This window comes from Staurois parvus, unplaced genomic scaffold, assembly GCF_062004578.1.
Source record: "Staurois parvus isolate SC_StPar_1 unplaced genomic scaffold, SC_StPar_1.0 ptg000839l, whole genome shotgun sequence".
Lineage (NCBI taxonomy): Eukaryota > Metazoa > Chordata > Amphibia > Anura > Ranidae > Staurois > Staurois parvus.
In genome coordinates, this window is record NW_028318635.1 from 4,549,693 (window position 1) to 4,563,855 (window position 14,163).

At 40.9% G+C, this 14,163-nt stretch overlaps 1 protein-coding gene across 1 annotated transcript in view; it reads left to right on the plus strand.

Annotated features, from left to right (window-relative positions):
* The window catches only part of UBE2G1 (ubiquitin conjugating enzyme E2 G1), a 68,408-nt gene that overhangs the window by 40,426 nt on the left and 13,819 nt on the right, over positions 1–14,163 (plus strand). Inside the window, exons 2-4 of the mRNA XM_089655405.1 lie at positions 3,860–3,962; positions 7,662–7,759; positions 13,815–13,993. Of these exons, the coding sequence (XP_089511531.1) occupies positions 3,860–3,962; positions 7,662–7,759; positions 13,815–13,993 (380 nt within the window). The remainder of the gene's footprint in view (positions 1–3,859; positions 3,963–7,661; positions 7,760–13,814; positions 13,994–14,163) is intronic.

Below are 14,163 nucleotides of genomic sequence, written 5' to 3' on the forward strand. Positions count from 1 at the left end.
TTGACACTGGGTGAGAGCTAACATTGACATCACCAGAGACACTAATATAGTGATAATATACACTGTCATTGTACTAATGAAACTGGCTGGGAAGGGGTTAACATCTGGGAGTATCAAAGAGTTAACTGTGTACCGTTTTGCATGAGCTGTGTTTGTGCTTTTATTTATGTGTGTGTGTGTGTGCGTGTGTGTGTGCGTGTGCGTGTGTGCGTGTGTGCGTGCGTGCGTGTAGGTATGCATATGTGTATGTGATTTTGCTCACCACTGCTGCCGTATTTCTGCTATGGGGCGGTGCTAAATCGGTTAATCTACACTCAGTACCCCAAAATGACAAAGTGAAAACCGTGTATTTATAAGGACCCCCTTCACTTCAATTTTGTTATGTTGCAGCATGTACATACATGTATTTAAATTCAGTTTTTTTTCATTAATCTACACTCCGTACCCCATAATGACAAAGTGAAAACCAAATTTAGGAAATGTTTGCAAATGTATGAAAAAGGAAAATCTGAAATATCACATTGGCATAAGTATTCAGACCCTTTGCAATAATACTTCAAATTTACTGTAGCTCAGGTGCCTCCTATTTCTCTTGATCTTTGCTGAGATGTTTCTACACCTTGACTGGAGTCTGTCTGTGGTAAGTTAAATTGATTGGACATGATTTGGAAAGGTGAATCCCTCTCTCTAGAAGGCCTTACAGCCGGCAATCCATACTGTATCAGAGCAAAAGCCATGAGGTCAAAGCTTTTACAAACTCCAAGCAGGCTTTCATGTGTTTTGCACTGAGAAGAGGCTTCCATCTAGCTAGTCTGCCATAAAGCTCAGATCGGTGGAGTGCTGCAGTGACAGTTGTCCTGGAACTTTTTCCCATCTCCACACATGATCTCTGGAGGTCAGTCAGAGTAACCATCGGGTTCTTGGTCACCTTTTACTAAGGCCCTGCTCCCCCACTTGCTCAGTTTGGCTGGCTGAATAGCTTTTGGAAGTGTACTGGTTGTGCCAAACATTTGAGAATAATGGAGGCCACTGCTTTTGGGAACCTTCCTTAGATCTGTGCCTTGCAATAATCCTATCTCTGCAGGCAGTTTTTTTGACATGGTGGGTTTTGCTTTGACGCCGTATGCATTGTCAGCTGTGAGAACTTTTATAGGTGTGTGCCTTTCCAAATCATGTCCACTCAATTTAATTTACCACAGGTGGACTCCAAACAGAATGTAGAAACATTTCAGCAATGATCAAGAGAAATGGGAGGCATCGGAACTAAATTTTCAAGTGCTATGGACAGAGTCTGAATACTTATGCCAATGTGATATTTCAGTTTTCCCTTTTTCATACATTTTGCAAACATTTCTAAATTTCTGTTTTCACTTTGTCATTATGGGGTACTGTAAGGCCTTCAATAGAGAGGCATTCACCTTTCCAAATCATGTCCAATTTAACTTACCACAGACAGACTCCAGTCAAGGTGTAGAAACATCTCAGCAAAGATCAAGAGATTAATGAGAAAAAATGAATTTAAACACATGTATGTACATGCTGCAACATAAAATTGAAAAGAAGTGAAGGGGGTCTTTATAAATGCACTGCACCATTCTTTAACTTTTTCATACTGTCTAAGGCCTGGTTCACACCTACGTGTTTTTCAGTGCTTTTTGCATTTTGTAGAAACTCACGACAGTCCATTTTAACCTGGTTTCCTATGGGACACGTTCACATCTATGCATTTTCAGCCGCTGTGTTTTTGAATAAGAGTCAGGGACACTTTTGCTCGCAGCAGATTGCAACACGCATAGGTGTAAACCAGGCCTCAATCAGATTTTTTTTTTTTTTTTTTTTTTTTGCCTTTACCATAAAATGTGGCAGAATACATTTTGGCTCACTTTAAGAAGAAAGATTGTTTGCAAAAAATGTATTTGGCTACCATGCTGCGTGGCTGAGTAAATGTTAGAATTTCACAGCCAGGAAGGGGAGTTTAGCATGCTGGTCTTCAAGTGGTTAAAGAAGGGTTTTGTTAGGCTTTAGCACTACATGAAGCTTGTTGAAAGCCTGCTAGCAGCTTGTTTAATGTGACAGAATTCACATTAGGATCCGTGTTAACATTCCCAAACTGAAACCGAGTTCTTTAAATTAAAGGCTTTAACAAAGGTGCTCGAAGCTTACTGAAAGCATCTGAGATGCTTTGCAAAAGCTTGCTGAAAACTTCTCAAAAGCGTTATATACTCATTGATCTTGCACAAGTTGAAGCCTGTGTGGACAAGGCCTAAAAGTAACTAGATTGAACTACTTGCACCGGTTTTGGCATAGGCCTTTTTCAGTCCTTGCACAACAGAGCTCCGGGTGGGAGAGAAGTAGCACAAGGAGCCAGTCTGTTCATATCCTGGAAAAGAGCATGTTTTATAGGAGAAGAAAGTATGAACCTGTGGGCTGCAGTGGTCATGGTTGCTGCTGGCTGACCCAGGGGAGATCACGAGACCAGCCTGAAAATAAGTATATACTTCTTTCTTGCACAAGTTAGTCAGAATAGTGTTTTGGAGGTGGGAGGGGAGCAATTGTAATATTAGCTGTAGCCTGGAAATTCCACTTTAGAACCTCTAAATTCCAATTCAAATGATGTTACGAAATAGTTGTTTCCTTGTGCCTCTGTTGCCCTGTTCTTTGCTAAAAGTAGCAAAATCAATGAACGTTCTCTTTCATACAAAATACAGTTAAACAGGAAAATGCTGTAGTATGGCCACCAGATGGAGCTGATAATCATAGAATAGAAAATAAAGATTTACCATGTTTGTCAATGCCACCTAGTGTGCATAATGCAGTGTTTTTCTGATTCACTCTATTCTGTATGAACAATAACATTTGACTTGAAGAGAAAATAGCTTATAACAATCGGTTTTGTCCCTGTTCTCACAGAACAAGTATACATGCAGTTTCACACGACTCTGAGATAGATATCTATCTATCTATGAGATGTTTTTCAGACTTGTTTCTGTAACAATCCTATTGGTTTGTGAATGGAGATACCTTTCTATTGAAGTACCAAGTGTGCTCTGTTGATTTTATTTTTATGTGTTTAAAAGTTTTTTTTTTGCTGTGGTGTTTTCTTTTTTTTTTTTTTTAGAAACTTTGGGGCCCCCCACCAGTTTTCTCACTTGCCTGCCTGACTACTGTAATGATGTTAGGCTGTTTCTAATGGATTTTTACAAATCGGGAAGGTTGATGATATTGGGGCTGATTTTACTAAAGGCAAATAGGCTGTCCACTTTGCAAACGAAGTTGCACTTTGTAAGGGAATTTTCACCAGAGCCTAGTGAAGGATGTGAATCTCTGTTGACATTCATTCAGCTCTAGGGGATATTCCCTTACAGAGTGCAGCTTCATTTGTCTGGTCTGGGGAAATCTCACCATAGCTGGGTAGTATACATAAGAAGCAGAGAGCAATTGGACCCACAGATGAGTATCCAGAACTCAATCTAAGATTTGGTTCAAGTTGGTTGTGTATATTTGTGTGTTACTTAAGTCGGCCATACACTGATCAAAGGTCAGCCAGTTCAGCAGTGTGGGCAGGGAAATTGTACAGAAGTCGATCTACCAACTACAATCCTGCTGTTTGGCTTTTTCCCTGCTCATTCGGCACCACAAGCTATAGCCGGCAGGGCTGATCTACCCCCGGCTGTTGGAAAACAATAGCTATGCATGAAGGATTGCTTCATCCACCTTGAATGTTTAAAGGGGGAGATTGGGTCATTGGGAATGATCCATCTATGATCTGCTTTTATCGATATGTGAACAATATACCTAAGCAAAACAAAAAAAATCATGTGCAGTTACTAACCTCAAAATTTGTATGTTCTTTTTGCAGAACTAAATAAAAATCCAGTAGAGGGATTCTCAGCAGGTTTAATAGACGATAATGACCTATACAGATGGGAAGTACTAATTATTGGCCCTCCAGATACCTTATAGTAAGTATCACTGTTCAAAATATATTTTCTAGCCATATTTTATTCATAGAATATCTCCACCCAGAGTAATTTGAAATCTGGAACCCAAATTTTGCGGTTTCTTTCTTTAGACTATCCCATTTTGTGCACAAAAGTCTTGTGTATTGTAATTCAGGGAGGTTAAGCGGAGGGGCTGGAACCTGTTAGAATTTTGTTCTTTGTGTACCGGTTGGGGAGATTGTCCCTCACTACTCTCCTGGTAACCACATAGAATATCACTCCAATGGGGAGAAATTTTTTGCAAAAAAAGTTCATAAGTCTAACTTCTCTGCTCTATTTTCTTTTCCCTGGCTTTTTCACACACCAATATATGCAAAAAATTAGGATGGTCTGGTATGCTTCCTCCCATGTAAACACCCTGAATTCCTATTATTATTATACAGGATTTATATAGCAGCAACAGTTTGTGCAGCACTTTACAAAATGGAGTCACAGGACAGTTGCTGTATGTTTAAATACAAAAGGAATCTATATACTCTTTAACCCCCCCCCCCCCACCACCACCACCACCACCACCACCCTCAACAAGAGCTCAGAGGTCTCTGCCCATGGAGAGACAAGCTTGCTACCGCCAGCTGGTCACACAGGTGAACAAAGACCTGATCAGCTTTGTTCAGCTCTGCAATATAGTAAAACGGAAGCGATGACCTGATATCACTTCCAGGTTACTCAGAACTAAACAGCACCATTTTTAAAAAAGCATTCAATCACACTGTTGGTGCAATTGAATTCTTTTAACCCTTTCACAGCCAGAGCAGTTGTTTTGGGGCGGAGGGAAGGTTTGCACACGTTTTAAAAAAATTATTATAGATCTGAAGATTACACAAAACCACCAAACATATATTTTCTGAAAACAGGCACCCTACAGAATAATATAGTGGTAGTTTTAATTTTATATGTCACATGTTACTGCAAAGGTCTAGGACATGCAAATGTCAGTAAAAAACAGCGAATGTTAGGGCAATCAAACGCAATAAATTACCGAATTTTGGTTAAGTATAAGATGAGGTTGCACCGAGTAAATAGATGCCCAACATGTCAACCCTTAAATTTCGTGTTCGCCTATGAAATGGCAACAAACTTCATTACCCAATATTTTCTATAGGTGACGCTTCAAAAGCCCCCTATAGGTCATCAGTTTAGTGTGACGGAGGAGGTCTGGGGCTAGAATTATTGCTCTTACTCTGGCATGCGCAGCGATATGTAACATGTTTGTATGTTGCGTGGGGGGGGGGGCCTCAAACATTATTTGGGAGGGGATTTTATGTACTTGTGTGTAACTTTTTTTTTTTTTTTTCTTTTTTCTCCGCATAACATATGGGACAAAAAATCCCCTATGTGATGATTTTTGGTGACAGGTTTTATTTAGCCACTTCAAGTCCGGACACTTTTACCCCCTTCCTGTCCAGGCCAATTTTCAGCTTTCAGTGCTATCACACTTTGACAATTGTGCGGTCATGCAACAATGTACCCATATGGATTTTTTAGCATTTTTTTTTAGACAGATAAAGCTTTATGTTGGTGGTATTTATTCACCACATGGATTTTTATTTTCTTTTGCTATATAAATGAAAAAGTCCAAAAATGTTAAAGTTTTTTGTTTTTTAAATAAAATTTTGCAAATTTTCATCATAAATCTTGCCCAAAATTTATTCAGTTATCTTTTTAGTAAAAACGAAATAACACATTAGTTTTATAGCCAAAAATTATCATTTTTAAAAAAAATTTTTTACATTTTTTATTTTTTATAATTTTTTTTTCTACATACGGTCACCCTGGCAGTACAGTGTCACCATGGTGACACTACTAGTGGTGGGTGATGAAGATTTTTTTTTTTTTTTTTTTTTACACTGGTTGCTTTTACACCCATAAAGGCTGTAAAAGAAATCATTTCTCCTTCTCTCTGGCTGCATTCTTGCAGCCATTGAGAACTACTCTGTGAGCTGTCATTGGTCACAGCTTATCCCATGGTACAAGGCTGTTGTGAATAGCCTTGTACCATGTGACCTCTGTGATCATTCACAGATTTCACACGTTGTAAGCAATGATGTCAGAAGTGACATCTTGCTTAGTACTCTGCTTGTGATCACTGATTGACCAATCGGTGATCACATGATCAGGACCTCACACAGAGGTCCTGTACAATGATCGGTGTTCCGCTCTGTCCGAAGGACACAGCGAGCACCGGATCGCGGTGTTGCGCACTCCCAGGGAGCGCTCCCAGTCCAAAATGGCGGGCGCCGTTTATGAATGGCAACCCGCCCCTGGACTACTACTGTCCGGCCGTTTTATATACAGCGGCCGGACGGCAAGTGGTTAATGAGACATGCAGGGTCTAAAAGACCCTGCATGTCTCCTCTGGGCTCCACTCAATGTATTGTAATGCAGACCACATTGTGATACATTGCTTCTCAGCTGTGCATACCATGAAAGTGAACCGGAAGTGATGTGTCACACGCTGCCTTTCAGGTCGCAGAAAGGAGGAGGAGAGCGGACGTCTCCCCTCCACCTGCCGGTACACGTCATGTCAGCCCCGGGCCCGCAGATGCGCAAGCAGAGCCTGGATCACATGGCAGGGAGCCCCGGTACCACGTGTGTGTGGAAGCAATCGGGCGGCAGCGCAGCTGCCAGACTGCTTCCACTTGACTGGTAGGAGTCGGCCTGTTAGTTTTAGTCACCGGATTGTGTGTAAAACCTCCCCGCTGTTGCTGGCACCGAAAGGGTTTAGGGCAGAGGAGTCTCATGGACCCCAGATACCTTCATAAAGTGTACCTGTCACATGCCTTTTACTGTCACAAAGGATGTTTACATTTTCTGGGACCGCAATAAAAGTGAAAAAAAAAATAAATTTTTAAAGTGCCCTCATCCCCCCCATGCTTGTGCGCAAAGGCGAATGCATGCTTCGGTCTTGCACTCACGCAAACAGTGATCGTCCCACACATGTGAGATATCTCTGTGGGCAGTAATTCTAGCACCAGACCTCCTCTGTAAATCTAAAGTGTAAATGCTTTTTAAAGTGTCACCTTTTGGATAGTAACATTTAGATCGTTTGTCGCTGGTGCAATTTTAAACCATTGTATGTTTGGTATCTATTTGCTTTGTGTAATATATTTTTATATTTTACAAAAAATTGGGTTATGTATTGTGTTTTTTGCATTAAAAGTCAAAGTGCTACCCCCAAAAATAAAATGTGATCACATAACCTCTGTTCTCAGCTGCATAAGGGGCTTAGAGAAATTGGAGGTGAAGACTGCAAAGGGGCATGTCAGCATGAGGCAAAGAACCCACAAACCCTGATCTTCCCAGTGATTAGCTGTGCAGGGGGTAGTGTCAGCACAAATCTTGGCAATTGGAGGACAGGTAGATTGCTCCCAGTCAGAAAACTGATGATTCTGGGATGAATTTGCTTCTATGCGTAGTGTGGGCAGTTTGAAATGGGAAATCGGGGACAGGCAGAATCGGCAGGTACTTCACACAAAGGAAGCAATCCAAACAAACAGGATACTTTTTACCACAAGTAGGCAGTACAGCAGACACATCAGGAATATGAAACGTATAATTTGATTGCACAGTATATGCAATTGTCAAATCTTGTAAATGTTTGTAAACAATTTTGTTTTTGTGTGAAATGTTTTTTTTTTTTTTAATTAAACTTTCCAGTGAAGGAGGAGTATTCAAGGCTCATCTTACTTTTCCAAGAGATTATCCCTTGAGGCCGCCAAAAATGAAATTTATTACAGAAATTTGGCATCCAAATGGTGAGTTTTTGTTTTTTTTTCCCTTTTCTTTGTGTAGGATATATAAAGGTCCTATAACTGGCCTGTCAGTTTTTAAAATGTACTCTAACTTTTAACTTTAAAATTGAGTAAAGAAAACACTCTTCTCCTAGTCAGTGATGCATGACACATATTGCAAGGATTTTAACAGGCATTATTGCACACTGTTACCCCCTGCTGTTTCTAATGAACCTGATGATGTGGATTCCACTCACTTCCTACTTCCTGAATACACAGTAGGAGGGGCTTTTTCAGATATTTAGTCCCAGAAAAGTCACTTTTAGTAGTGGTAAATTACAGGAAAAAGTAGTTTCCATTTAAAGGGTGCAGTTTGGCTTGCTCAAGGTTTAAGGGATTTGTGTCCTGTTGGCCACTAGCGTAGTTAGAGCTGGTAGAGGGGAGTTTTATCTAGACCTAAACTAGCATTGCCGCAGTCACAATGCTTCGCTCCAAAGTTTATATGGTTCAGATATTAGTTGGCTGCAAGTGCTGATCGGATGCGGGTTGGAAGCTGATTGAAATACCATCTTCTGTAGAACAGACAGCTGTACACATGGGCCAAAAGTCAGCTGATTCCTGTCAAATTGACCGATTTCGGTAAATTTTTGGCCTGTGTGTACAAGACTTAAGGCTCGGGCTTCTTGTTCTCCTTAGGCAGCGTGGGCTTACCTTGTTGACCTGCTGTCATTTTTTTCCCTTCTGAATCTAATTTAAGCTCCCAGTGAATCTCTATATTGACCATTCTGGTATGTTCTCATTTCAGTAATTTTATATGCTTCACCTGTTGGTGGTTGCTTATCTTGCAGCTTCTGCTGGTGTGGACCCTTTAGGGTAGTAATTCCCTTCATTGGCGATTTCTGTCCTGGTCTGACCATTAGGATGATCCTCTGTGACTTCCACTGGGTCGTTGGCAGTTTCTGTGTCATTTAGAAAACTTTGCCTCTTCTGGTTCAGATTTGCATGTTGATTCTTCTTATTGTTGCAGATTTGCTCCTGTTTCTTTCTTAGATCCATCAGTTGGACTGCTTTTGGATGTTCCAAATTCCTAAAAACTGCTAAATGCCTGTGTCCTTCAATGGATGACAAAGAACATTAAGGTTATTGTACTTACCACAACATTATTTCTTTGAAGTTAGTTCAGTGACCCAGGTCACACCCCTCCGGGTTTATTAGCCCTATATACCTCTTGCTCATAAATTTCAGGCATGACTTTTAGGAGCAGGTTTATATGGAAACTGGCCAAAGGTTTTTTCTTTTTGCCGGCGTACAAACCTACTGTAAGTAGCAGCATAAATTATAAATAATAAAAAAAATATATAAATGTGTGTCATGGCTAAAAATATTGGCACCCCTGCATTTCTGTCAGATAATGCACCACTTCACCCAGAACATTGTTGCAATTACAAATGTTTAGGCATGCTCATGTTTATTTTTGTTTTGTTTGTATTGGTATGACACACAAAAGTGGAGAAACGAAGCAAAAGGACAAATCTGACACATTCTACACACAACCCCAAAAATGGACTGGACAAAATTATTGGCACCCTCAAATTAATATTTAGTAAGCAATAACTGAAATAAAATAACTGAAATGAATCGCTTCCTGTAACCATCAATGAGTTTCTTAGACCACTCTACTGGAATTTTGGACTTCTTCTTTCACCAACTGCTCCAGATCTCTCAGATTGGAAGGATTCCTTTTCCCAGAAGCTGTTTTGAGAGACCTCCATAGGTGCTCTATAGAATTGAAATCTGGATTAATTGCTGATCAGACCAGTACTCTCCAGCGCTTTGTCTTAAACCATTTCTGGGTACTCTTTGACGTGTGCTTTGGGTCATTGTCCTGCTGTAAGACCCATGGCCTCTGACGGGAGACCCAACTTTCTGACACTGTGCCCTATCTTGCACCCCAGAATTCTTTGGTAGTCTTCAGATTTCATAATGCCATGCACACGGTCAAGACATCCATTGCCTGAAGCAGCAAAGCAACAAGGCCTCATTTCTTTTTCTGAAAACAGTAAAATGATGGACTTTGCCAAAAAGCTGTAATTTTGTTTTGTCTGTCGACAGCACATTCTCCCAAAAGGATTTTGGCTTCATCAGGTAAGTGTTGACAAACCAATCTGGCTTTTTTTATTTTTCTGCAGTGGGGTGTTCCTGGGTCTCCTACCATAGTGTCCCGTTTCATTCAGATGGCAATATATATTGCGAGCTGACACAGTTGTACCCTGTGCCTGAAGGCTTTCAATTTGTCTGGAAGTTGATTGAGGTTCTTTATCCACCATTTGAACAATCCTTTGTTGCAATCTTTGATAAATTTTTCTTTCGTCTGTGTCCAGGCTACAGTGCCATGGGCTGTAAACTTCTCGACAATGCTGTGCACACTGGACACAGGGACATTAAAGTGTTACTAAACCCAGGACCCTGCATTCACTATATCTGGTCTCCCACAGTACACAGAACATAGAAATGCAATTATTTTAGTAAATATAAACTGCTAAATACCTTTTCTCATCAGCTGTTCGAGCAGTCTTGTGAATTCAGCAGAGCACTGGTTAAAGCTTGTAGGAGGAGTTTTCTTTCTGCTCTAGGAGGATGCAAAACCCCTGACCCTCTGTCTGGACAGTGCTGATTGGCCCTGTGCTGATGACATGCACTCTCCCAAGAAAAAAAAAATCCTCTAGCAATAAACACTAAACTGAGCATGTGCATGTGCCTATGGGTTCAGTCTGTCTTTTTGGGTGGACATTTGAACAAGAGGAGGGGCAAAGAAAATGGGACCAAACAGCCTTTTTACACAATGCAGAGGATTACCCCTTAGGTTCCACAGTGAGTATAACAAGCATGCTTTACTGCATATACAGACTGATTTACTGTTGTGGGTTTAGTAACACTTTAAGATCTCTGGAGATGGACTTGTATTGAGATTGTCCATGCTTTTCCACAATTTTTGTTCTCAAATCCTCAAAACTATTTTCTATATTGTCAGCACCTGTTAATTAACACTGGCGAGTTTAATTACAAATTACAGGAGCATTACAATCTTGGAGTGCAATTATGTCTTACAATTTTTGAGAAGTTGCCAATAATTTTGTCAAGTCCATTTTTGGAGTTTTGCATAGAACGTGCTAGATTTGGCTTTTTGTTTTTTGTTTTTTTTTCACTTTTTTGTGTCATACCAATACAAACAAAATAAACACGAGACTGTCTAAACATTTGTGACTGGCAACAATTGTTCTGGGAGAAGTGGTAAATTATCTGACAGAAGTGCAGGGGTGCCAGTATTTTTGGCCATGACTGTGTGTATGTATATGTGTGTGTATTTATTTACAGTAAATTATACTATACTATATTGCCAAAAGTCTTAGGACGCCAGCCTTTACACGCACATGAACTTTGCTGGCATCCCAGTCTTAGTCCGCAGGGTTCATTATTGAGTTGGCCCACCCTTTGTAGCTATAACATCTTCAACTCTTCTGGGAAGGCTGTCCACAAGGTTTAGGACTGTGTCTATGGGAATTTTTAACCATTCTTCCAGAAGCGCATTTGTGAGGTCAGGAACTGATGTCGGATGAGAAGGCCTGACTTGCAGTATCTGCTATAATACAACCCAAAGGTGTGCAGGCCAGTCAAGTTCCTCCACCCCAAACTCTCTCATCCATGTCTTTATGGACCTTGCTTTGTGCACTGGTGCGCAGTAATGTTTAAACCGGAAGGGGCCATCCCCAAACTGTTCCCACAAAGTTGGGAGCATGAAATTGTCCAAAATGTCTTGGTATGCTGACACTTTAAGAGTTCCTTTCACTGGAACTAAGGGGCCAAGCCCAACCCCTGAAAAACAACCCCATGTAATAATCCCCCCTCCACCGAACTTTACACTTGGCACAATGCAGCCAGGAGAGTACCCTTCTCCTGGCAACCGCCAAACCCAGACACATCCATTGGATTGCCAGACAGAGGCGAGATTCGTCACTCCAGTAAACACGTCTCCACTGCTCTAGAGTCCAGTGGCGGCATGCTTTACTCCACTGCATCCGATGCTTTGCATTGCACTTGGTATTGTAAGGCTTGGATGCAGCTGCTCAGCCTTCGAAACCCATTCCATGAAGCTCTCTATGTACTATTGTTGTGCTAATCTGAAGGCCACATGAAGTTTGGAAGTCTTTAGCTATTGACTCTGCAGACAGTTGGCGACTTCTAACTGTGTGCTTCAGCATGCGCTGACCCCGCTCTGTCATTTTACATGGCCTGCCACTTTGTGGCTGAGTTGCTGCTGTTCCCAGTTGCTTCCACTTTTTTATAATACCACTAACCGTTGACCATGGAATATTTAGTAGAAAGGAAATTTCATGGATGTACTTATTGCAATGGTGGCAACCTGTCGTGGTACCACGCTTTAAATTCACTGAGCTCCTGACAGTGACCCATTCTTTCACAAATGTTTGTAGAAGCATGCTGCATGCCTAGGTGCTTGATTTTATACACCTGTGGCCATGGGGGTGATTGGAACCCCTGAATCCAATGATTTAGAGGGGTGTCCCAATACTTTTGGCAATATAATGTATATATGTATGTGGAAAAACTTTCCCGCGTGCTCTAAAGGCTTTGTCTGTATGAAGTTTCAAGCAATATCTTGAAGCTAAAACTAAGATTAGAATTCCCTCACACCTCTGTTAGGGAACAGGTATGTTAATTTGTCATAGGAATCGGTTGGCACTGAGGCCAGAGCCTGATAAAATCAAAGGCACAGTGTCACTAAATTCTCTCCCCAGCCACTGTGCCTGTCACACAGACAGGCATAGTGGTTGGGATTTTTTTGGCTGGCTGTACCCTGATGGGCAAGATCTGAGACTCGTTCCCCATGGTATCCACCCCATTGTGATTGACAGCAGAAAGCAGTGGGTGGATTCTACAGTATATACCCTATTGGACTGAATAGCGGCTATACAATCCTGCCCACTGCCATCTGCTGTCAATCGCAAAGCAGGCAGAACAGTCAGTGTGCCTCGGTCACTATTTGCTAGGGTGCTGTTGTGCAACTGACAGTCATAACCAATGACTAATGTATGGTCCATCAGCCAACAACCCTGCCCCTTTGTTTACATTCAATTGTAATCTGGGGACTATAGCTAATCCGTGGTAATTTAAAAAAAAAATCCATCCTAACTAGTTTGCTGTAGGCATAATAAATATCAGAACTGTTAATAGATATATTTGATGATTTTAACAGAACCAAAGGCTAATTAAACAGCTTTAAAGTGTGCCTAACATAGTTAGCTTTTTTTGCACACTAAATAGCTGCATTGGTGTGTGTCAGATCCTCTGACTTCCATGCCACCTGTAGTATCATTTTAATATCAATCTTATGAGGTGGGGTTAAGTTTTTGTTGATTTTTTTTTTTGCCGTGATGTAGGAAAGGGGATAGACTGCAGGTGACCCAGATGTCAGAGGATTCCGACACTCTTGGAAGTGTCGATTATCTTTAAATTCATCCTGGAGAATAACGCTAGTTAGTGAGGATGTGGAGACAAAATAGAGTACTACTATAAAGTACCTTTTTTTTTTCCTCCTTTTTTTGGCACATAACCGTGCAAACCAACTCGGGTTTGGGTAGATTGCAGGGTGTTTGTGGGGGTTACCCATTTTGTGTTATGTTCAGTGGGGTTGCCGCCCGCCGATACCTACCGGTCTAAACTTTGGTACAAAGCATTGCGACTAGGCCATGTAAACGCCCTGCTGCCAATTGCAGCTTAAGTGGAGGGGCAGTTGTTGGGCGGCCAACGCAACTCAACCAAGCTTACTGAAAGTTTCATAAAAGCTTGCTATTCACACTGTTCTTGTACAAGCTGGAGCTAATGTGGAACAGTCTTTCATGTCACACAGTAATCAATCTGCTTTACAGGACAGATTTGAAAATGAAACGAGGATTCTGATTGGCTGTTGGAAGTTTTACAGCACACTTTCATACATTGTTTAAAAGCAAAGAACTTTTTCTTCACTTGGATATATTTTTTTCCCTTTTTTTTTTTTTTTTAGTTGATAAAAATGGTGATGTGTGCATTTCCATTCTTCATGAACCTGGTGAGGATAAGTATGGCTACGAAAAACCAGAAGAGCGCTGGCTTCCAATTCATACGGTGGAAACCATTATGATCAGTGTAATTTCTATGCTAGCAGATCCCAATGGAGACTCCCCAGCCAACGTTGATGCAGCAGTATGTTTTATATTTTTAAAAATATTTTTGGGGGTTTTTTAATCACCGTATTTCTTTAATAATGTTTACTAATGATGTTCATTCTGGCATAGACAAGGTGTAGAATACCTGCTACCTAAAACCTACTGTAATAAATTTGTTGCCAAGAGTAACCCCCCCATATTTAGGCT